This window comes from Bubalus kerabau, chromosome 4 (assembly GCF_029407905.1).
Source record: "Bubalus kerabau isolate K-KA32 ecotype Philippines breed swamp buffalo chromosome 4, PCC_UOA_SB_1v2, whole genome shotgun sequence".
Lineage (NCBI taxonomy): Eukaryota > Metazoa > Chordata > Mammalia > Artiodactyla > Bovidae > Bubalus > Bubalus kerabau.
The window spans coordinates 126,598,205-126,623,234 of record NC_073627.1 but is presented as its reverse complement, the minus strand read 5'-3'; the positions used below and the strand labels follow the sequence as shown (position 1 = coordinate 126,623,234).

Below are 25,030 nucleotides of genomic sequence, written 5' to 3'. Positions count from 1 at the left end.
ACCAGGCTAGGCACTATACTAGTGTTCTGAAAACTTTACTGGCTGGGGATCAGATGGGGGATGAAATCTCAGGGGATGTATGGGATATGGACACTTCTGACCAGAGAGGACACCCTTTCCACATCTCAGCATTATACAAAACCCTTGGGACTTGGCTGTGACCTTTGTGGAAAGAGAAGAATATCCAAAATGACAAAAGATTATGTTTCTGGCACAGGGGCAAAATGGGGGTTGAAAAAGGAGCTACAATCTTGTGATATATCTTGCACATCTGAGATTCGTACCAGCTCATCCCATCTCCTGAGCCCTCAGCTTCCTTCCCTGTTGGGTGTGGGCACCACAAAGGAGGTCTGTTTCACTGATTTGCATCATCTCATCAAGTACACACACACACTCACAACTCTGTACTCCAAGCTGCTGCAGCCTGACCCAATAGGGCCAAAGCCTCAGGAAGCTGCTCCAGCAGCTCAGGCCAGCTGGGCCGTGTCACCCATGCCCCTCTCCTCAGGGTCCATCTCTCCCTCCTCTTCCCCACACCCTTGCCCACGGGAAAAAGGGCAGCACAGAACCAGGAAATTCTTCATTGGAGACACACCAGACTCCACCTGTATCACGCCAGGGTACTAGCGCCCCCAGCCCAGTCCCCACCCTGTCTGTCCTGCACCCCCTCGCAGTGCAGCACGGCCCTGACACTGCCCCCGGGAAGGAAGCCAAGGCCAGAGAGGCTGAGCTGCTGGGAGACAGGGGACTCAGCTTCCCCAAGATGGACTCCATCTTCTTAGGGACAAAGCTGTGTCCTATTAGGGCTCTGTCTCCATGTCCTCAGCAGGTTCCACACCCTGGGCAGGACCCCTCAGTCCTGAGGGGGCTTGGTGCCCCTGCACAGGCTCCAGTCCTGAAGATGCTGGAGGTCTCCTGGCCCTCAGGAAGTTGCCAGGTCCACAGAAGAGTTCCATGTCCTTAAGAAAGACTCCATGTCCTCAAGAAACACAACTTGTCTCTTAGCCCTGAGAGGGCTCCATGCTCCCAGGAGGAACCCCAGGAAGGGCTCTGTGCCCTGAGGAAGGGTTCCAGTTCTCCCAGGGCCGGCCCTAAGCCCCTCTCAGCTGGCACAGATGCTGCTGACAGTGGCCCCTCCCGGGCCCACAAGGCCCAGCTCCTCCTGCTCATTGATGCACAGCTGGTACCCGCAGCCCCGAGCCCGGGCTCCGGAGGGGACCCGGTGGTCAGTCTTGGCACGAGGGGGCAGCAGGAAGCCCACACTGCCAGCGATGAGCATGTGCCAGATGCTGTGAATGTAGAAGTAGTTGTCTCGGGTCTCCACAAAAGCATACAGCAGGATGGCACTGCCTGCGATGAGGCTGCCCGGGCACAGACAGAAGAGCCAGCGGCGCCATGTGGGCGGGTAGCAGTGCCGGCGGCGGACGCTGCGTACTGTCTGGGGGAGGCAGAGAAGTGGGGCTCAGGGACGACTCTGGAACCTAGGCCAGAGCCGGTCGCTCTCAGGTGTCCCCTGAGCCCTGGTGGTGACCCTCGGCGTCTGCCGAGACGAGTTCGGCTCTGTAAGCAGCAGAGTGATGACAAGGTCCGGGCCCACCTTAAACTGGAAAGTGGATACCCAAGTACCTGCACCCAAGTCCTGCTGGGACCTCCCCTCCCCCAGCCCTCCCAGCCTTACCCAGGCTGTGGCCAAGATCCCCAGAGCAAAGAGACTCGGTCCAAGCAGGTTCCAGAGTCCATGCCGGTCAAGCTGCAGAGCCATGGACAGCAGCATCGCCCCCAGCAAGTATAGCACCTAGAGAAAGAGGTCTCCAGGGGCTGGGCCAGGGTGCTGAGGGTGCTTGGCCATGCCCCCGGGAGAGGTCGGGAAGTAAATTTCAAATAGATTTGGGCAATGGTTGTCCCCCAGGGCCCTCTCCAGACTGACCTGCTTGACCACAGGCTGTAAGCGAGCCATGGCAATGACAGTGACCCACACGGACATTAAGGAGCCCAGGAAGTCACAGAACTGCAGCACATCATAGTCCATGATGCAGAAAACCACAATGCCAGGCTGGTCACAGGCATGGTAGAACTGGAGGAAGAAAGGACAAGCATTGAGAGAACTCAGGGCAGAGGGCCAGTCTACATAGCTGGAGAAACAGGCCATGGGGTGGAATGCTGTTGTCAGAAAAGCAGAGAGCAGAGGGTACCAACTGAGCAGAACTGGGGGATGCCTGACTCCCCACCCCTGAGAGTATGGTAGAGGCCAGTCTGTGTCCTATTGCATGTACCCGGCAGCCCTGAACCTCGGCCTCACCTTCCTAATCTTCCTGCTTCCGGAATGTCCTGTGAGAGCACCAGGCCTGGGGGAGGCCAGGACTCTCAAGCTCAGGCCAATCCTTGCCTATAGCTCCCTGTGCTCACACAGGGTCCCACATGTAATCCTCAGCCTGACCCAAGCTCTGGGGCTGGACTCTGACCTCCTGGTCAATCCAAACCCCAAGCCTCATTTGATAGTTCAGACTCTTGAGTTATGTTTCACCTTCAGATCTTGGACTAACTGGTTCTCTGCATCCCTTCCCACCCAATAACATGGAGGCAGGAGGCAGTAATTAAAAAGGCAGTCTCTAAAGCTATGGAGAAGAGCATGGCACCTTGGGGAAGGGACAGTGTTCACCTACCCTACACTGTGGAAACACAGCAAAGAATAGAGTACTAAGGAGTTTAAGAAGGGAGCGTGCTGGGGACACAAGTAGAACTGGAATAAGCTCTCTAATATTCTATGACTGATCTATAACTGATCCAAGTATACTAAAAGGTCAAAGAGATTGTTTAAGTTACAGAAAACCCATAGGGGTAGAGTTAATTAAAGCTTCAGGGTGAGGTGAACAACATGATCTACATTTCACCAGTCCTGACCAGGCCACTGTCGCCTCTCAATGTCCAAAATGCCATCAGTAAAGTCCATCACTGACTCCATCATGCAGCACAATTTGTTAGAGGAACAAGCCAATAACCTGTGGCAGCTCACTTCATTAAAACTCCTCAACCTGGAGGAGACAGCATCTTGTCATCATATATTCTAGGCATATGTCTGTCTCTTCTACCTGCAGTGCTTCAGCCTGCTTTGTTATTCATGGAGCAGAATCCATTATCGATTGCCATGGCACCCATTCATTGCCATCTCTAACCAGAAGACACAATTTATAGTAAATAAGCTTAAGCAAACTTCACTGGTGTAACCATTTACCCATAACCTAGAAGCAACTGGCTGTATCAAATATTGGAATGAGCTTCAACATTCCAAAAACTAAGATCATAGCATTGGTCCCATCACTTCATGGCAAACAGTGACAGACTTTATTGTCTTGGGCTCCAAAATCGCTGCAGCCATGAAACTAAAAGATGTTTGTTCCTTGGAAGAAAAGCTGTGACCAATTTAGACAGCATATTAAAAAGCAGAGACATTACTTTGCCAACAAAGGTCCATCTAGTCAAAGCTATGGTTTTCCAGTAGTCATGTATGGATGTGAGAGTTGGACCATAAAGATAGCTGAGTCCCGAAGAATTGATGCTTTTGAACTGTGGTGTCGGAGAAGACTCTTGAGAGTCCCTTGGACAGCAGGAGATCAAACCAGTCAATCCTAAAAATCAGTCCTGAATATTCGTGGGAAGAACTGATGCTGAAGCTGAAATGCCAATACTCTGGCCACCTGATGCGAAGAACTGACTCATTGGAAAAGACCCTGATGCTGGGAAAGATTGAAGGCAGGAGGAGAAAGGGACGACAGAGGATGAGGTGGTTTGATGGCATCACCGACTCGATGGACATGAGTTTGAGCAAGCTCCGGGAGTTGGTGATGGACAGGGAAGCCTGGCATACTGCAGTCCATGGGATCACAGAGTTGGACATGACTGAGCGACTGAACTGAACTGAAGGCTGGGTTATATATGGTGGCACCTGGGAGAGACTACCCTGAAAGTCTGGAATACTCTCCTATATGTGTGGCACACAGTATGTGCTTAATAAATGTTAGTCATCTTATACTTTATATCATGTATATTCATGGGATAATATCCCCACACTAACAGACTTTCCCCTATACAAAAAAAATCTATATTTATATAGCACTACTGTTGTCTCACAGAAAACTGTGGACTAATTTTTAGGTTAGTATTCCTTTTGCATTACCAATAAAAAGAAATGGTAGAAATAACACAGAAAGACTGGGAGGTTTAAGAAAACAAATTCAGACTACAAACTGGCTTCCATTAGTATGATCTGACATCTTCCTCAATTTTGGCCATCTCTTTACTTATAAGGTAATTTTGGAAAATTATCCTAAATTGTTCTTCTCTGTGGAATTTTATATTTTTATAACATAACTATATAGCTCATCTAATGCTCCAAATAGAGTATCCTGGCACTACAGAATTTTATATTGGAGATGCAAATATATTCATTCTGTACGAAGATGGGAATATTTGTACTCAGGATAGACTGAAACTTACTGCTGTTCTCTTATTTTCTGCTTCTGTTTCCTCTTGGAAACATCATGGCATTTTGCCAAGGGCCACTGAGAATGACTGTGCTGATGTGAGGAATAGAAGAGGAGGTGGAATAATGAGTAGGTGGGCTTGCAGCCAGGATCTCAGTAATCAGCAAGGAAGGCTGCCGGGGCCCCAGAATGCCAGCTCTGTCTGGGTCTTATGGGATCCAATTATGAGATCTCTAGCACTGGGAAGGACATGTGGCTTGAGCTGTATGAGCAAGAGATGTACAACCTCCATGTCTGATACATTTTCCCTGTTCTTTCTAATATATGGCTTGGTTATAATTTCTGACCAAATTATAACCAAATTATAAGCCAAATTATTTTTGGCTGGCTCTCCTTTAAGAGTTTAAGAAGTACTAACCTGAGGTCATTAGTATCCCCACATACTCCTGGGCTTCTGAGAAGCTAGATTCAGGTTGGGAATGAATGCACGCATGCTCATTGCCTGGGGCAAGGAGAGCCCTACAGCTCAGTGGTGACATGAGAGGGACCAAGAGGCATGCTGAGTGACAAGTCCAGTTCCTCCACTCACCTCAGGCCTTAACCAGAGTATTTAAACTTTCCTCATCTGCAAAAAAGGGATGATAATAATAATAGCAGTACTTCTCCATTGTTACAGTGCTATGGGAAGGATTCGATGAGCAGTGTCTGACACACAGCGTGTATCAGCAGATGTGGTTTTTCTGTTATCGTTCTCTGAACTATCAGTTCAGTTCAGTCACTCAGTCATGTCCTACACTTTGCGACCCCATGAACTGCAGCATGCCAGGCCTCCCTGTCCATCACCAACTCCCAGAGTCCACCCAAACCTATGTCCCTCGAGTCAATGATGCCATCCAACCATCTCATCCTCTGTCGTCCCCTTCTCCTCCTGCCCTCAATCTTTCCCAGCATCAGGACTATCAGCTACATACAAAATCAAGTGCTGGGTTTGTAGCCTGTTTTGTTTTTTTTAAATAATTTACATTTTGCTCTTTAAACTCCTGGATAACAAAGCTACTGCCTGCTCCCAGCCCTGGACAGGAATCAACACACTACTCCCAGGTGTAGACTGTCCTGGATTTAGGACAGGAGAAGGCTGCCGCCTCCGGTGCTGGCGCTGACACCTGCAGTAGGACCGATGGGTCCTTACACGGAGGCTGCTGAGGAATGGATGACGTCTACGCTAAACAAAGAACAAGAAACAGGGACGAGAGGGATCCTGCCTGGGAAAACGGAATCACAAGTAGCTCTACACTTTGGCACACATGGGAAAAGAGCAGGAGTTAGAGCAGGACTTTAGGCAACCCCTCAGAGCCAGTATCTTCTCCGTGATCATTTGCTTACCGCCTTATTTACAAAAGTGGAGGCATCGTTCGTGGGACCAGGCACTTTTGGCCCCCACAGTGTTCCTACGAGGGGAAGATCTTTTCTTTTCAGGATGATATGCCAGCAAACCCAGATGATGAGGAGTCATCTGGTACTAAACACCCTGGGGCCAATTTTCAGGATGCCTCGTGAAGTGCAGGAGACAGGATAAACTCTCCTCACATGCTCTAGGCTCCTGACTTACTTAGATGTTCTTACTAACTGTGAACCACATTATATCTGCACACAACTAAGAATACACTGGTGAAACTGCTGTTGCTGGAAGATTTGGTGAGCAACAGTATAAAGGGCATCTGGCAATAAAGAAGAGAGAGGAGAATATTGAAAATAAAAGTATAATGGAGCATTGTCAGAACAGGTCTAAAAGGGGGGGCATTCAGACAAAACTGGGGTGTGCCGTTCTCATGCAGCTTAAGAGGCCAAGGTCTCACTGCATAGCACAGTTACAACCACTGTTCCTCACCTGTGGAGAAGTATCCAGGACCTTAGAACATGACCCCTCAGTCCCCACTTCCTCCTAAGATGACAGGTAGAATTTTTGTGATTTGGACAGAGGTCTGATCTATTAATACTGGACAACAGGGAGGCATGTACTGGTTTCTGTGATATCCTTGTTCCTAAGAAACATGGAAGTCTGAATCCATCTAAGACGTCTGCAGTGCTCATAGGTAGGCACTGTACATTACAAGATGCCAAGAGCCCACGGATGAGATGAACAGATCCCTAGATATAAGCATCTCAGGGGAATTGTGTAGACACAATCCGTATTGTAGGTCTGAGCTTCTTGGCTAGCGTGTTGAGGTAAAGGTCCCCTCAGCCCTTAGAGTGGACAGGTAGGGTGCGGGATGCTGAAGACCCCATGCTGCCTGTAGTGGTGTTATCTTAAGTCGCAAACAGCCTTGTTCATTTATTCCCATGTGTCTTATAAAAATTATCGTGTTCTATGCATGCCATGATAGGAAGCGGTGGGGAAGCCCTGCTGTAGAGGACAGTGAAGACAGACAGCTCCAAACCCGGGGAGGCCCATGGTGGAAATGTAGACCCTCATCCACCACCACCACTAAGGACTCGGTGCAGACACTGATGGCACCGCATACCGTGGAGAAGAACATGGTGAAGGTGTAGACAGCTGCTTCCAGCACATATCGGCTCCGAATGGCCAGGACCACGGGTGGCAAAAACATGAGGTTGCTCAGGCAGAGCAGTAGTGTGGACAGCAGCTGGAACCCGTAGGTGAGCGCGTCCGCACTGTCCGTGCAGCCCCAGCCCCTCCATCCTGCAACGGGACAGGCACAGGGTGGAAGAGGTCAGAAGGCAGCCCAGGGTTCAGCAGACACTCCTGCTGGCCCTTCTGGTCAGGCCCTACGTCACCGCCAGGGAAGGGTACCCTGACCCCGCACCACCCTCTCCAAACCCTGCTACATAGGTTACCACCTCCCTCCCTCGCGCCCCTGGTGGGCTCCCTCACCAGCCCAGCCTGCTCACCGGCCTTGCACTCGCAGGCCGCGTACAGGTAGTTGTGCGTGCGCAGCAGCTTGCACTGGCCATAGGGCCCGCAGTCATCTACACACGGGGACAGGAAAGTTCGCAGCCGCACCTCCGCGGTCGCGTTTAGGCATCGCACGAACCTACGCACAAACTCGCTGTCACCTGGCGCTCAGGCGCATCCTTCCGGCCCCGCCACCGAGGCCCCGCCCTGCTCACCGAGGCCCCACCCCACACAGGGAGCGCAAGGTCAGGAACCAGGTCCCCGTCTGCGGAAACGGGATTCTCAGCCTGGCCACTCTGGAGGAGGCACTGACCGTGAGCAGGAAGCCGGCCAGGGACTCTGAGGGGAGAAGGGAGAAGCCAGTGTGGGGTCAGGACCTAAAGAACCCTCACCCGCCTGGCCCCAGTCCCCAGACGCCCTAGCCCATCTTTCCTCCATACCCTACCCATGCCCTGGTCTTCCAGCCCCTCTTCTTCCCCAGTTCCTCACCCTACCTTTGGAACAGGTCACTGCGGCATCCCCCAGGCTCAAGGGCACCTCATGAGTCAGGCATCCAAACACTGTCACATTTTCCTGGTGCAGGGAGCTCTGGGCAGGCAGATAACAAACATGAGGCTGCCACATCCTCCAGGTCTTCCCACCACCACCCCCAGATTCCTCCACCTCTTAACCCTTCCCTAGAAACTCCTCCAGGCCCTCACCTAACCCCTCACCTAACCCCCTCACCCCTGGTCCTGTAGGTGCTCCCACAGGAAGCACACCCACCCCCTTCATTCTAACAACCAAAAAATGGGGAAACACCATCACCAGATCTTCCATAGCAGAGATCTTTCAAAAACTGATGAGAAGCCAAGGCCACTTCTAAACCCTTTCTTTGGGCAGAATTGTTTAAATTCTGCCTAGGCAAGAGACAGCACCCACTTTTTCAGTCCTACCTAGCTTTTTTGGGGGGGTGGGGGGAGAGGAAGAGCAGTGTTGCTGGATGTAGAAACTAGCTGTAAAAAAGGTCTGCAATTGTGCAGCTCATAAATCATCATCACATCTTCACATAAACCTGAAAGCAGGAAGTGTGTAGAGATACGCACGATTCCTCAGGTGAAATGATTCTAGGTACTAGTGGTAAGAGAACACCTGTAGGATTAAATGTAGCAACCTGGCTGGGATTGAAAGAAACTGGATATCCACAGGACTAAATGAAAAAGGTTGTCTACAAGAATAAATGTAACAGGATCTCATAAGCTCACCTCATTCAAGAAGGATTTGGGGCAGCTTATTAAATACAAATAACAGGCCAGAATAAATGCATGAGGGAAATTTATACATCAGGATAAGAAAAGAAAGTCTGTACCTAGATGTGAGCCATATATTTGACACTGACTTTCAAGCAACCAAAGCAAGGAAATGTGAGTTCATCACTGCTCTCAGCCCAGTCTTGTTCAGTGCTGAAAATAATGACTAAGAGGTTTAGAAGTGTGTGAATTACACAAAGTAGTAAAGACCCACAGTTCAAACCAATGTTAGGCAATGCCTCAAAGATGAACATTTGAGTATGAAAATAAGGAATGTCTTGGGGTTGAAGAATCAGCTCTGTCCTAACCAGCAGGATCACTAGAAATGTGAGTCCACGCGATAAGTTAATCAGGGTCTTGGGAGAAGCACTGCACCCAGAGGGATGATTCTTAGTTAAATTCATATCAAAGAAGCACTGTGTGCTGCCCCGTCTCCAATGCTTAGCTGCAAGAGTGAACTTCATGCAACTTGCTCCTAACTTCCCTCAATGCAAGCCCAGAAGACGCCAAAGTTTTATTCAGCAAAAGCCATTCTGGTGGGAACCAGAAAATGTCCTCTAGGTATGCAGTTCTCTGTTCCAAATGTCCAGTTCTTGATGCAAGGGAAAACATCAAAATGCTTGGAGGGAAAGATCAGAGTAGGTGTACCAATATACCTCTCAGAATAAATAGAACAGGTGCTCTGAGGTATGTAGCTGTGTCATGGCATGCAGATGATAGAATGTAAGCAGATGCCCTTTAGAGAAAATAAACAAGAATGCAGACAGTGACAGGGCAAGACAGTAGGGGAGGCAGGCCTTTCCTTTCCAGAAACAGAGGAAGAGAATGCGTGAGGCTGGGCTCTGACACAGGCTCTACAGTTTCAAGGTCAAATCGAGGCTTCACTGTCATTGCCCAAAGGCATGGCAATAAGCAAACACAAAATATGTACTGTCTTAGCCAGAACACCATCAGAGAAAATTTGAGTATGAAAATAAAGAATGCCTTGGGATTGAAGAATCAGCTCTGTCCTAACCAGCAGGATCACTAGAAAGTTCTGAGCCATGTCCCACGAAATACCACCTCAAGTCACAAACCAGGTATCAGATGGACTGATAGGAAAATGGTCCCTGCCCCAGAGCTGAGGAATAGTAAAGTTAAAATGATTAATGATTCTTGGCTCAGGGAACAGTAGATAAATAATTAGATCAATGCCAACCCAAGACAGTTGCCAAAGACCTGAAAGGGCTCTGCTCTCAGCCCAGTCTTGTTCAGTGCCGAAAATAATGACTAAGAAATTTAGAAGTGTGTGAATTACACAAAGTAGTAAAGACCCACAGTTCAAACCAATGTTAGGCAATGCCTCAAAGATGAACATAAATTCTTCCACTCAGGTTAAAAAGTGCACTGCAAAAATACAAGATAGGAATTGGCAGCTGTTCACATGAACCATGCTCAGAGCATGAAAATGTGTGTGGTCCTTGGTTACAACTAGATAAACACATCAGTTACTGTGGATAAGGACTAGGACATATAACCAAAAAGCTAAGCAGTTGTGTTACACGGGGTATCTTCCTCTATTTTCCAAAGCTTTTATATGTGATCCTATCATTTTTTATAATAAAAAAGCAAATGTATCTAATTGTTTTGAAGCAAAAAAAGGAAGTAAAGAAAAACGATCCAGAGGTCTTAGTCTACCACAAGCCTCAGGTGAGGCAGCAGCTGAAAGAGGTACCTTGATCTCAGGCTGCACAAACGCTGCCTGCCACCCAGGTCAGACCACCTGGGATCACTTGTTTCAGAGGCATGATGACCAGAAGTATGACCAGAGGAGACAGCAGAGGAAGAGAAGTCTCAGATGTGGAGGTTGTTCAGCTTTGGCAAGGCTGAGAGGCATCTGAAAGACTGGACAGGGATGCAGCAAATGTACCACACTAACATAAAATGTAAGTAATAGGGGAAACTGCGTGGGGAAAGAGGAGGACTCAATTTACTTTCCTCAATTTTCCTGTAAGCCTACAACTACTCTGAAAAATAAAGTCTATTAATTTTTTTTTATAAAAGGACAGGAGTAGACTACTGGATATAACTTCTAGGGCAAAACAAAGATCAGTGGGTAAAAATCCATGGAGACAAATTTTGATGGAATGCCAAGAATGCCTCTAGCAATCAGAGCTGTCTAAACATGGACTGCATGGCCTCAATAGGCGGTAAGCTCCCCATTACAAGAGATACATGAGGAACAACGAACACCTGCCACGGAGAGAGGCCTTTAGTGAGTGGCAGGTAAGCCTATAAAACTGGGGAAATCTGGATCCCTCTGAGCTGCCCTGGCTGACCCAGCCCATTTGCAGTAAATGCTCAGAGCACATTTGTTGACCAGCAGTGGGCTGAGGCATAGTCTCTAACCATAAACTGGAAGCAACCTGGACGGGCTTCCTGGAGGAGGTAAGGGCCCCTTCACCCCTGACATCTTCTCCTTCAGGTTCCCCCACAGGGCCACCTCCCTGCCCTCCACAAAAAGTACCGCGTTGAGCTGGAGCTCCAGGCTGAGCACACCTCCGCTGTCCAGCACTGGCAGCAGCCTCAGGGCAAACACGGCCGGGCGCTCGGGAGGGAGGGCCACGCTGGGGCCAAAGAAGATGTAGAAGTGGACGGAGAAGGTGTCCAGTTCATTGCGCAGCGTCGGGCGTACCGGCCAGCAGTGCTCAGGTGGGGATGTGGCCCCAGGCCCCTCGGCAGGGGTCCTGAGGGATGGTGGCTCTGGGGGCAGCGGCTGGTTGCCCAGTGACTGGGGCATGTTCATAGCAGCTCCAGGGACCAGGGCACGGGATAGGCTGGGCTGTGGGCACTCTGTGGAGCAGAGGAAATCTGAGCTGTGGCCTGCCGCCCTCCCAGTCCTGCAGCCCCACCACACACTGGATCTGAGCCACACAGGGTTTAAGAGAGGGTGGGGAGGGAGAGAACTTGAAGCAAATATCCCTGTGGCGTTTGGCATCTAAAGTCACAGGACTGGGTCCAGGCACTTCCTAGTGGTCACAGCTAGTGGCATGTCATGTTGGTGGGACTGAAGGTCATCTCTCCCTCCCCAGTGGCAGTGAGGGCACTGCTGATACAGATGATGGACCCTCTCACTGACCTGCAAGGGCTCTGGCAAGAACCATGTCCCAAAGGTCCTAGCTGTCCCTGCCTGCCCCATTACACTGGGAGGTTAGATCAAGGAGAGTAAGTCCCATAGTAAGCCTAAGTCAGGTACCAAAAGTGACCTGAAGGCCTTCTCATGACTTGAAGCCCCATGTGGGAGGGCTTTGGGGAATAAGGGAGCCGGATGGTGTTGGGGAGGTCACAGGGACATGGCCGAGGACCAAGGAGCACAGCCATCACGCCTGCCTCTTCCCAGCCACGATGTCAGCACAGGCCAGGTGGCTGGGGCAGGTGCAGGGCTTCTGACCTTGCAGCCACACGCACAGCTGGAAGCGGACGGTCCTGCCGGGGCCCCGGGATGGTGTCTCCACGCGCACGTAGACCCAGTGCCCCCAGGGGGGCAGTGCCAGCTCCAGCTGGCATACCGAGGCTCCTCCACAGGCCACAGAGCTTGAGTTGTGCAGGGGTGGGGCCTTGGGACGTAGGCGCAGTGTCAGGGGGCAGGCGGATGCCCCACGGCCCCCCACACACACCAGCTGTGCTGAAACCCTGTAAGTGAAGCTGGGCACGAAGACCCTGGGCAGAGGGGAGGGTGGAGATGAGAAAAGACAGGGTACAGAGAAGTGAGAGGGACACAGGATGAGGGGAACACTGGGAAGAATGGAGGGGTGGAGGACAGAGGAGAACAGGAGGCCTTTTCTGGTCTTCCCCTCCATGCTAGGGGAGAAGAAGGGGTCAGACCCACTCTGGGGTTCTGGGTGGCCCAGCAGTCCAGGCTGGCCAGGGGGAGCGCAGGATCAGCAGGCAGACTGAGGCCAGGGAGGGAAGATGGGAAGGGCCCAGGTTGGGAGAGCACTCGACTTACTTGTACAGGGCTGAGCGATTGTGGGCAGAGAGGGTCTGCTCAGAGGGTCTCCCAGGTACCAGCACGGCCACGTCCAGCAGACGCCGAACAATCAGCTGCGGCTGGAGGAGGTACTGACACTCATCCTGGAGACCCTGAGGCACAAGCAGGGGTGGCAGGAGGGGAGAGACCGCAATGTGCTACTAAAGTGAGGCCAAAGCCTGCGGAGGTGGGACAGACCTCTGGCCCTCCTGCTTCTGGAGCTGTGACTACAGTCTCTCTAAGCTCTGGGTCCTTCCTTGGTCTGCAGGGTCTGCTATGATCCTCAGGATTGGGGTTTTGAGGGCCTCAAACCCCACTGAGGTTTAGGGGCTCAAATCCAAGCCCCTCCTGACAGGCCCTGCCTGCCCCTCCTCTAGTAACCCACCCTGCACACCCCCAGACAGCCCATCAAGGTCATTTCAAACCAGCCCATTCACCTACCAAGCCCACAGGAACCAGCACTCTTTGGGCACTAGCATGCCCCCAAATAAAGTTCCTTAAAGGCCTCCAGTCCAAACCTCCCCCCTTGCCCCATCTGAATCTCTCATTTCCTTTATTTTCTACCTGCCCTCCCCAAGTGTTAATACCTGTCCAGCCTCTGCTTTAATACCCCCAGGGAAGAGTCACCCTACCTCCCCAGGCAAACTCCAGACTACAGGTAACTTGAAAACAGAAACCTGGTCTTATTTTTGCTCCTCTAGACACAAAGCCTAATGTAAAGTGCACACCTCACAAATGAATGTTTGCCGAATAAATGAATAAGTGAATCAACCCAGCTGGGGCAGCTGTGACCTTTCTGAAGCCAAAGCCTATCTTCTGTCTCCCCATATCGCTCTGCCTCAGGGGCCCCAGATACATCTGCTCCTTCTGTCTAAGCCTGGGTTCCTTCTGTCACTGGAGGAGAACCACCACGTCTCCCTGAGCAGCTCTTCTGGATAAAATCACTAACACTTCTCTACTCAGGGGACACCACCCGGGCCCAGGCAGCTGCAGCATCTCCAGTGAGGACGGGTTCGTTAGTTCCAGCATTTGCACCTCTCTGGGCCCTCAGTCCTAGCAGTTCAGGGGATCAGGGTGGCAGGGTCGGGGGGCCTTACTAGGTTTCTCTCATCTTCTGGACAAACTGCCTTACGCTAGCCCAATAAACTAGAGGCCACTGTTCACTTCTGTGGTTCTTCTGACCAAGACACACCATTAGCCTTGATCTGGGACAAGAATTCCAGGCTCTGACATCCTACTGAGTTCCCTGTCATGGAACAAGCCAGCCAACGCTTGTTTGTTGACTTGTAGCAAAGCTCCACAAGGCTGGAAGGGGGCCTTGATGGGTGCCAGTCTGGAACATCTTCTTACCCTCTGCCTGGAATTTTCCTGTGCCTTTTTTATCACTGCATTCCCAACACCTATCACACCACCTGGCACATACTAGGTGCTAGAAAATATCTGCTGAGTTAAAGAACAAGTGTCAAAAGAGGTCCCTTCAGAAAGCTCCTGAACCCACCTTGTTGCTCAGAAACCTCCATCTCTGCTATACAAAGCAGATGTCCCTCATCTTTGGTGAGGACCAGAAATACTCTCATGAGTTATTTCACTGAGCCCACTTCCTAAGGTAGGAATCACCACCATAATATCTTGTGGTTAATGATCCTGAGGGTAGGGACTCACACTTCAGGAGATAGCCCCCATCCTTACTAGACAGTCCAGAAGGAGGAAACACCTTGTTCCATGTCTTGCTTGCTGTTGGCCTAACAAAGGATCAGTGGACATGACCTCTCTGGTTAAGATGTGCTTCTTCCTGAAACTGTATTGTGCACATGTCTAACACCTCTCTTATTGTGGACACGAGTGTTCAATCAGTAGAGACCAGGGAAGGTGCACGAACCTTCACCCTGACACAGAACCACAGAGAGGGCACCAGAAGTCAGGTCTCAAGAGCTGCCAAGACAAAAGTCAAGCGAGAGCATCCAAACTCAGTCAACAGCAGCAGTCATGGAGGGAATAGGGCCAAAGTGAGGCAGGTTGAGAAACCAGAAGGGCCCAAAATGAGAAGTGGAGTGAGAAGTGATCTGAAAGAAGCTGGCGTGGAAGACCCTCAGCTGATTCCTAGATTGTACTAGTACAGGTGGGCTAAGTTTCTACAGAAGCACCTGAGCTTCTGAGTGAGGTTTGCCGGCTGAAGATGCCCAAAGATCTTGGTCTCTGTGGCCATCTCTGTGGGAATATTCCAGAATTCAGGACAGCTCCAGCCCACAGTTAGCTGGCACCAATCAACATGGAAGCAAATGAGCGCTGGACAGATGGCAGGGGGCAGGAGTGGAAGCAAAGAGGCCACTTAGGAGGTTACTGTGACGGCCCAGCAGATGGCTGAGGGAAGGTGCTAAGAGTGAACAGAGAAGTAGATGTATCCAGGGCATGCTTTAGAAAGAGAGTCTCAAGACTTTTTCTTTATGGATTAGTTGTGTGGAAATAAGGGAAAAAGAAGAATCAAGTATGACCCCTAAATGTGGGGCTTTGAGCAACTGGTGACTAGCTGTGCCATTTACTGAGAAGATTAGAGAATGAAGAGGCTTAGACTTGGGAGACGTGAATTAGGAATTAAAGAAATTCCTGACTTCAGGCTTTGGATATGTACTTGATAAGTTTGAGACAGGTCTTAGACATCGGAGATGTCAAGTAAGCCACTGGGTATAAAATCTGAGATACAAATAAATTAGGGCTCACTTAAAACTCTTGGAAGACATGAACTTATAGGTGGTATTTAAAACTACTGTGCTGGAGACACTTAGTAAGAGAATGGAGAAATAAAAAGGAGTTATCCCAGGACCAAGATTTGGGTACCACAACACAAACAGATCAAGCAGAGGAGAAGCCAGGAAAGGAGACAGAGGAGGGGGTGGTGGGCAGGAAGAAAACCAGGATGGTTCTATAAAGTCACAAAGGACAAGAGAAGAAAATATTTCAAGAGGAAAGAAGTACTAGGTAACAGCTAGTTACTAGTTAACTCTGGAGGGAGAACGTGGAGACCGAAAGGGGATGAAGGGAAGAGGAAGACTTACTTTTCACTGTATGCCTTTTGTACCTTTTGAATGTTGTACCAGGTGCATATATTACCTATTTGAAATACAAATAAAATAATTTAGAAGGAGGAGGAAGAACAGAAGGAAGACAGTTAGCAGATCTGAACCCCTTCAGTTGAGATGCTGAGTGAGCCACACTTAAGTTCGAGCTGGTGGAGTCAACTGAATTTGCTCCTTTTCTTTCCTTATGGTTGTTTTCATTATTTTATCTGCTTTCATTTGCTTTCAAATCTTGGAGCTGGGAAGAGGAAGCATTCAAGGAGAACTGTGCCCCAGGCATTTGGAGAACTTCTCCTAATAAGGCATTTGGGTGCCAGATATTACCCAAAACCCAAAGGCCAGCCTTTCAGGACAGACTGGCTGGACACCACAGGATGAACACATGCTCCAACACAAGACAGGCAAGGAGATGGAAGGCAGAGGTTAAGACAGAAGAGGTTGACGGAAAGAAGGAGAAATGATACTGGTTTCGGAAACACGAGTTTGAGAAGATGGCAGAAGGGCAACAAAAATTTGCCAAGCCCCTACTATGTGCCAGGCTCTGTGTTGGGTGCTAGGAACACAGTAACAAAGTAAAAATAACACACACAAAGGCCCGCAGAAGTGTGGGACCAGAGCCCAGGAGAGTGGCCTGGACCAGGTAAGTCACCTTCCTTTTACAACATGTTAAGGCTCCCTATTGCTCCCAGGATAAAGCTCTAACTTCTAGACCCTTCCTGATCTGGCCCCTGTTCACCACTCCAGCTCCCTCACTCACCCTCACACTGAACCACTTCAGTTCTCCCTTCTCATCTTCAGCCCTCCCTTCTCACCTTCAGCCCATGCTACTCCCAGCACCTGGAATGACCCCTTCCCTGCTTTCTCAAAATCAGATCTCACTTCCTAACAGTTTCTTAAAACCTAAAACCACCTCTCCACCACACCGCCCAGCTGAGTTATAAACCTCTCCTTTGTCCTCTTAAAATGCCTTCCATATCTCACTAATATACATCTAATTTATCTATATCTCTAGCACCCAACCCAAGGCCAGTGATAGAGCTGGTGTGCAAAGACTAAGGTCTAAAGGGAGCTCATCCCCAAAGCTGAGGAACACTGCTGCCTTCTTACTGCCGGCACCCTTCAGTCCCCACCCAAGGATATTCCTGAACCCACATAACTTCCTGGGGTTACTAAGCCTCATGGGAAGTCAGGACCATGGGACAAGGAGGAGGCAAGGCGAGAAGCTGGAGCTCTGGGGGAATGCCCTGGACAACCCTCCAATAGGCTTGCTTCTAGAGAATTAACCAGAGAACTTAAGAACCCTTACAGGCCCAGGACTTCCCTGGTGGTTCAACGGATAAGAATCCACCTGCCAATGTAGAGGACATGGGTTCAATCTGGTCCCAGAAGATTCTACACGCCTCAGAGCAACTAATCCTGTGCACAACTACTGAGCCCAAAAGCCACAACTACCGAAGCCTGTGCTCTGCAACAAGATAAGCCACCACAAAAGGAGAGGCCCATGCACAGCAACAAAGTATAGCCTCCACTCATCACAACTAGAGAAAGCCCGTGTGCAGCAGTGAAGACCCAGCACAACCAAAATAAATAAATTTTTTAATACACTTTTAAAAAAAGAATCCTACAGGCCCATATGAGATTCCAAAAGATAATCAAATTTTTAGGGGAAACATAAAGAAGATCCTTTGCCCCCCTTCCCCCAGCCTCTAAAACAGGGCTGACTGGAGAGCTCCAGCTGTCATGGGGTCCACTCACAGCTGCCACTCCCGGGTAAGGCGTAACTGTGCCCGTTTTCTCTCTCACCACACCCAGAGATCTCTCCTGGCTAGGACTCCGGCTTGCAGTACCAAGTTCCTCAGGCCCCACTAGCTGTCTCTAGATGCACATGGGCACATCAGGCCTGGTTCTGATCTCACCTAACCAGGCTTCAGCTCCCACAATTGCAGCCCAGGCCTAGGCGCCAGGTTCCTCTGGTTTAATCAGAAAGGTTGTTGGGTAACTACAGCATGGCTCCCAAAAGATTTTCTCATCTCACAGAGTCAAGGATCACAGCTGGGATCGCAAACAAGCTCTCTGGGATTTGGCCAAAGACCTAAGAAGATATTCCTCCTAATATAAGAGACCTTGGATCTGACGGGAATCAAGAACCTAGAGCCCAGAGCCACTTCCGGGCATGTTCCCAGCATGTTCTCACCCAGAGGGCTGCCAGGCCTGGAGAGGAAGTTCTCCCATCCTTCACTCACAGGAAAACCTATCACTGAGGGCTCAGCCTGAGTTCCTATCAGCCTGCATTCCCATCTTTGGCAACAGTAGGGCCAGCACACTTGTCCCTGTGTAATTCTCAGCTCATTCAAAAGCACTGTAACACCTCTGAACGCTGGGCCTCAGCGGGAGGGGAAGGGGAGTCTGACAGTCCAGAGCGCCTGTCCTCAAGGAATTCACCCTGGAGAGAGACAGCTGGTCGAATCCTCACCTGACTGGGGATTTCTGCTCCTCCCAGTTCTCAGAGGCCAAACCCCACTCACTTTCTTGTTCTCTGTGTCCTGTTCTTTAAATCCTGCTCAGCTCACGCTTGTGCTTCTGCCGTTACCGCTGGCACCACACACCTGGCCATCCCACTCTGACATGGCCACCGTGTCCCAATCTCCCTTCCTGCTAACAGACAGGAATAAGAAATCCTCTCCCTGTGATGAAGAGGGCCAGCCTGCCCAGTATCTGAGAGTGGCAGGAAAACTCAGCAGCATTTCCTTCCCTTCAAACCACAACAGAGAAGCAACCTGACCTTGACCCCGCAATACTGGAGATCAGTGCAATCACTGATATTTGGGAGAAAGGAGGGCAACAGTCAGGTTGGACACCAGTTGCCCAAAGCCTCCTCTTAACAGGAAAAGGGCTTGCCTATCACTCAGTGTTCTCTTACTCTCTTCATAAGGTGTAGGGGCTGAAATTATGATAGAAAAGGAACACGTACTCCCAGAGGGACTAATGACTGGGCTGCAGCCTACAAGACTCTGCAGGGCTATCACCAACCAAGACGTAGAACAAGACTAGCCTTGGGTTTGTGCCGCAGCATCTGACCAATCCCTGGCTGGCTTCTGACCACTGTGATTAACCCTGCATCTTCCAATAGGAAGGGACACCACTCCCCAGTACCAGGCTTCTGATGGCAGGCTCTGGACTTTCCCTCTAGCTTACCTGGACCCACAGTGTCTCCTAAGGCTCCCAAAGTGCCTCCTGCAGATCATGGCCTCTGGCCCACCAGGTGACCTGCTGACCTCTAGCTGTGCCCCACCCCAGCCACCCTTAGGCTGTTTTCCACACTGGCACAAGGCTGGAATGCCAAGTAGCCCAGAGATGGAGAAGCAGCTCTGGCCCCTCCTGCCCTGGACAGCATCAACTCACCTTGACAGAGATGTGGCCATGGGCCTGGGGAAGGTGGGCAGCCAAGAACCAGTCCCCAGGTAAGGGGCTGCTGACGTTAAAGATGCCGGAGGTGCGGTTGGGCAGTGTCCAGCTGAGAGTCAGTGAGAAAACCCCAGGCACAGCTGTGTCCCCTGGGAAGTGTGTGTGCAGGGGATTGATGACAGGGGGTGCCCCAGACCGGAAATACCTGGGGGACCAGAATGAAGAGAAAGGGAAAGCAGGCAATGGGGTAAGAGATGGGAAATGGGGAAAAGAAAGAAATGTCACTCACCGCCAGTAAAACAAATGGATTCCCTCTACTGACCCACACAATAAAATGGTTCCAGGTCAAGGGTCAGACATAAGGGGAAAAAGATCAGCTTGGGCATTCATGTAGTCATACAGAACTCAGGAATGGTCAGCAGACAGAGGTCTTGGCCTTCAGCCAATCACACTTCAATCTGGACAAAGGCCAGGGGTCGGGAGGGCAGCTTAGATACTCATAAGGTCTCATTTTAGGGTGGAGAGTGGCCTGGGGTTGACACAGGACTGAATCAGGAGGTTAACTCAGACACTCACACGGTCACACTTTGGTCTGGGCAGTGGTCCCCAAAGGTCCCTCCCTGCTCTTTGAAGATGATGAGATTCCACACAGCCAGGAACGTGTCTTCAGGCACATGGAAGTGGAAGAGCTCGGTGCTGGCAAAGGAGCGGAAGGGACTCAGCTTGCGGGGTGAGCAGGTGGAGTAGTCAGTCAGGAAGAGGCCTCCTGGGGAGCAGACAGTAGAGAAAGGAGCAAAGTAGGACAGGCCATTCCCAGACAACCCCAGGCCCACCAGGTTGCACCCCCCAAGCACCCACTCAACAAACTGGGTCTCCTGCTGCCCTTGCCATCATCTGCTTTAACCCTTACACTGACCTTGGGGGAAATGACCTCTCTTTACAGGTAAGGAAACAGGCTCAAACCTAGACCAAACTGAGGACTCAAACCTTGATCTGTCTCAATCCAAAACCAGAACGCTTTTTATAATCCCCACAGTTGCCCCTCACTTAGAAGCCATTGTTCTCCTCTTACCAAGCCTAACAAAACAGGTGTGGATGGTGGGCATGAGTACGTGCGTTATGCGTGTGCGTGTGCGTGCACACAGTGGCATGGGTTCCCAGGCTACTGAGCAGCCTGGAACTCCACCTGTGGGCTTGGGAGTCGGCATGGGACTGTGAAACTTCCTGGTTATTTTCTTCCCCTTTCTGTTCCCCTGTGGTCAGGAGCAATAAAAACTCTCAGAAGCTTCACAAGAGCTGTCTGTACACTGGCTCAGGGCAGCAGAGGGGAGGGGAAAGTGTGGTAAGGCTGCAAGGGGCCTGCTTGGGTGGCAGAGGCAAGGACAGGAGCTGGCAGGCCACACAAGAGCCCCGGCAGAGGAGTAAAGGAGAGGACAGCAGGGCCTCCGGGATTCGGAAGGGAGGGCTGGGGACACTCCCTGGAGGTTGGCCCAGGGAAGCAGTCAAGTGGCGAGACAGTAGAATCTCAAACTGCTTGGGAACATTCATATCCAGCGAAGCCAGGGGTGGGAGGTGGGGAGGATGTGGTCCTCATAGCTGAAATGCCTAGATACCTGATCATGGCCATTAGAAGCAGAGTACAACAGGTGAGCAGGACAGTCTGGTGTAAGCAACTGCCAGGCAAACACACAGGCACCAGGGCTGCTATCACAGTGAAAAGAACCCTGTGGCTCAGGTGGACAGAAAAGGGTCCAAAAGGACAAAAAGGGCCCCAAAAGACAAAAAGTTCTGGGGAACCTGACTGCTCTGCAGACTGAACACCAGCCCCAGCAAAGCCCAGAAGGATGCCCTCAGGACAGATGAGAAGGTTGGGGACTTTAGCAACTTCAGAAGAAGAGTAAGGGCAGTGGGTAAGGGAGACCCTTAGTGGATTTTTCAGCCATGGAGGAAATACCCATGGGCCTTGCCTATGCTGACGGTCTCTCCCTCTGGAGATGGGAGATATAACTCCAAAATGAGGCATGTGAAATATCAGAGAAAGAAGCATCTGGAAAGGGAGGCTGCTGATGGACGGAGCGAGCACAGGTCAAGGTTGGCCCTACTGAATTTCAACAACCTCAAGTCACCCTGCAGAGAGCCATCCTCTGTAGGTGGAGGTCACTGGCCCTAGATGGGTCTGTGCTCTTCAAAAGTCGCAATCACACCCAAGGCTAGTCTGTGCAGTTCAGATCACATAATCACTCTCAACTGTCAGCAAGAAAGACCTGCCACCTTGCAAGCTGAGCACTGCCCAGGAACTGAAGAGGCTCACAGAGCAGCAGTGATGTATTCAAAAGGGATGAAGGGAAATGAAACAAGTGATGGGAAAGAAAGGTTTCCTAGGAGCCCTGGCAGTGACAACGGTGAGGCAGAAAGCCAAGAGCTGAATAGCCTGAATACTATTATTACAGGAAAGCAGAGTACTGAGCACCCCCTGCTGGAATTAGGAAAGGGCTCCTCCTTCTCCTTCTCAAGGCTGGTACTAGGGATGGGTCATTGGATGGGCCATTGCCAATGTTAGAAAATATGGTGGCCAGGCCCCCCAGTGCAGGTTCTCAGAGAGTTGATGGTGAAAGTAGCTAGTGACCTTTAGGAAATAATGGACAGATATGCACAAAGAGCCCTGTGATTAAAGGAACAATGGCATGGCCTGCAAAACTGAGGAACTAGTTAAGCCAGCCGCAAGTGGCTAGGGCCTACAGAGGTCACAGAATAGGCTGGTGGGAAAGGGGAGTAAAAGCAGCTGGGGATGCCAGGAGGAAACGAGAAGTTCTGAGGGCAGATGTTTGAGAAAGCACCTGGAGCCCTGTTCACTGCAGGCTTTGGTTTGGGGTGTCACTAGGCCTGCAGCTCTGTGTCCCAGAGGAAGCAGGCGGAAGGCCCTCACCAAGCTCAGATGAACCTGTCCTGGGTGCACCAGCACTTCCAAATGAGGCTAGGGTGATTTTCCATCACCACCTGAAACACACACAGGCACACACCCGTGGGCTCAGGCTGGCCCTGCTAGTGACACAAAAAGGTCTTTTCCTGTAATGGCAAGGCGTGCCTGGGTTATGCAACTGCAGTCAGACAAGTCCAAGGTAAAGATCCAAGGGTGTGCTGAGACTGACAGTGCCGTCGCAGTCCCGTGACACTGCCGGTCCCTGCTCAGGGAAACCTCTCCCCATCACCAGGTCACAGAGCACCCCTGCAGGCCAGTGACCATTAACTGCACTCAGGGTGGCCCTGCCTGCTGTGCGGCCTAGTCAGTGCTCTTTTTCAGCCTCATTACAATCCTCCCGAAGCACTGGAACCTGCTTCTGGGCAATCATGTTTTAATCCACATCTTTCAACTTTCTATAGCTCTGTGACTGATAATCACCTTCCTCTCCTAATGGGCTCATGAACAAAGAACCTGGGGTGGCAGGGATAGAAACTACGACTGGGCTCAACAGAGTGGACTTCCCCTCACCCAAACTGAAAAACTGACCTGGCTTTTGTCTCGGCTGAGTGCCCACTCTGCCAGCAGCAGTAATCAACACTGAGCAGTTACTAGCACTGAGCCCTTCAAGGAATCTGGCAGGGGGCAGATGGATTACTTATATATATTGTGGGAGGCACCCAACACTGCCTCCAACCAAGGAGCTATCCACCTGGGGGTGACACTTCGGTGATCTGTCTGCAGGAGGAGCAAGAAGAGCTGAAGAGGAACATGCATGGGCCACAACACGTACCTTTCCCTCCCACAATAACATAGACACTAAGGATACATAGGCTCACACCACACAACAAACGTATGCCTATGCTTACCAACACACAAGCGTGTACACATTACATATGCCCAGCATTCCCACAGATCCCACAGGTACACACACAGACACATAAGCACCCAGATACCTGTGAGAATCCACACAGAGCTCACACCTCTGCAGGAGCAGTGACCTTTGGCATGCATTGGTCTCCTCGAGATTATACTCTGAATGCAGCCCGCTACCTCCAGCTGCTCTGCTAGCTGTTATTGCCAAAGACTTCCTCAGGCACCTCCTCATCCCCTCTAGAGTGCTACCCACCAGAGACGGCTGGGGGCTGGGGCCATGAAGACTCTTTATTACGGAGCCATCCTTATGGCACATGTCCTACAGCCAGGACCCCCTCCTCTACCCACCTTCCACCCATTAGGAAGCTGGTTATCTCCTTCTCCTGTCCCAGTCACTTCCCCTGGGCTGACAACTGGAGATGAGGAAAGTTTGTGGATGAAGCCCCCTTGTGGGCAGACAGGGGAGAGGACAGGTTGTGCTTACAGCCTCTCTGCACTTGGATCTGTTTTCCTATTGGGCATATATTACAGTAAAAAACAACAACACTAGGACAGGGTCGGAATCAGGAAGCCGTTTTCTAGCCCTACACTGTCACTGTCAACATGTATGACCTCAGGTCAATTGATCCCTTGCTGTGCCTCAGTTTCCCTATCTGTAAAACAGTCTCCAAATTTCAACCCTGCTCTAAAAGTGTCAGAAATAATTCCTAAGCAAATCAAACTTATTTGGAACGAGTTTCACTATAAGAAGAAAACTCATTATAATGACAACTAACCCGTGGCCATCTGTTTGCTACACATTATTTTCAAAACTGCTTTCTTAACCCTGCTTCAATGTATGCCCAGTACGTCAAAGGTTTAGGCCAGATCTTCCCACACTTGACTAGAAGTTCTCTGTTGGGGGACACTCACCCCCATCAAACTTCACGAGCCGGTACAAAGCACTCAAGACTTCCTTGGAAGAGTCAAAGTGGAGTCCAGATAGACCCCCAGAAAGAAAACCATGCAGTCTCTGTCAGCCACCTGCTGAGCCCAAGCCCACAGCTGCCACTCTTCTGACCCTGCCAATTCCTCTCAGTTATGTAAGACTTCTCTCCTCCTCCCTATTTCTCTCTGCTTCTTCCCCAGCCATCTGGTTGCCAACGTCCCACCTCTCCTGAATCCCTCCAGTCCACCCCTCCCTGCCAGAACCCCATCCCTGCCTCATTCTTTCCTGCTCTGCACTCACCAGCCCCTGGGCCAAGGACAGACAACAGCAACAGCAGCAGTAAGGCTGACGGCAGCTGGAGCCCAGACCTGAGTCGAGGCTGGTAGAGGGGCGGGGTATGAGAGTGAGAGGTGGGCAGTGGGAGAGACTTGGGTAAACACAGAGATGAGGGCACAGACGGGGATAAAGAGTTGGGCTGGGCTGGACACAGGGACTTATGCAAGGGTAGGGGGTGTGATGGAAGGAGGGGCTGTGATGGGGACTGGAAAAAGGGCAGGCGTTGGGACCCGGGCTTAAGCAAATTTTGAGAATGGGGTTGGCACAGGGGCCGGGCTGGCATTTGGGGAAAGAGGTGAAACAGGGCCAGGGGCTGGGATGGGGCCCAGGTCAGGGACTGGAGGGGGCGCCTGAGCTGGAACCTGGATCTGGGCATTCGCTGGGACCCAGGCGGGAACTGGAACCGATTTGGGAAGCGGGGCGAGGGCGGGGTCGGGGGCCAAGACCCAGAACGGGATAGGACAAGGGGCCGGGACAAGGGCTGAGCCATGGCCCGGGGCGGGGGCGGGGCCGGACAGGCCAGCGCGGGCGCTCGCTGAGCTGACCCGCGGCTCCGCTCCCACCCCCCGGGGGTGGCCTCCGGTGTCCTCGCGGGCCTAGGGCCGGAGTCGAGCCGGCTGGGGCCAGGCCGGGGACTGGGTAGGAGTTCAGGCCTGGGCGACTCCGGGCTGCGCTGGACAGGCGATAACCAGGCCCCGCGGCTGCGGCCTCCGCCTGACGTTGTACGACGCTCCGCCCTCCGATTAGGTCGATTGGTCC

At 51.1% G+C, this 25,030-nt stretch overlaps 2 protein-coding genes across 4 annotated transcripts in view; one reads left to right on the top strand and one right to left on the bottom strand.

Moving 5' to 3' along the window:
• Window positions 1-25,030, top strand: part of HINT2 (histidine triad nucleotide binding protein 2) — a 283,598-nt gene that overhangs the window by 235,004 nt on the left and 23,564 nt on the right. The gene's annotated exons all lie outside the window — the stretch shown is intronic.
• TMEM8B (transmembrane protein 8B) lies at window positions 568-24,980 on the bottom strand. 3 transcript variants are annotated; one of them, XM_055578498.1, is made up of 13 exons: window positions 24,236-24,980; window positions 19,749-19,938; window positions 19,170-19,377; window positions 12,673-12,806; window positions 12,115-12,383; window positions 11,191-11,516; window positions 7,890-7,983; window positions 7,611-7,734; window positions 7,392-7,534; window positions 7,004-7,182; window positions 1,928-2,074; window positions 1,679-1,795; window positions 568-1,434 (listed from the first exon to the last, which is right to left on the bottom strand). In XM_055578498.1, exons 1-13 carry the CDS (start codon window positions 24,759-24,761, stop codon window positions 961-963), a joined length of 2,931 nt encoding a protein of 976 aa, XP_055434473.1. In that variant the 5' UTR covers window positions 24,762-24,980; the 3' UTR covers window positions 568-960. The 3 variants fall into 3 exon arrangements, with proteins under 3 accessions (XP_055434473.1, XP_055434474.1, XP_055434475.1); XM_055578499.1 differs by having other exon boundaries at window positions 983-1,438; XM_055578500.1 differs by lacking the exon at window positions 1,679-1,795 and having other exon boundaries at window positions 983-1,438.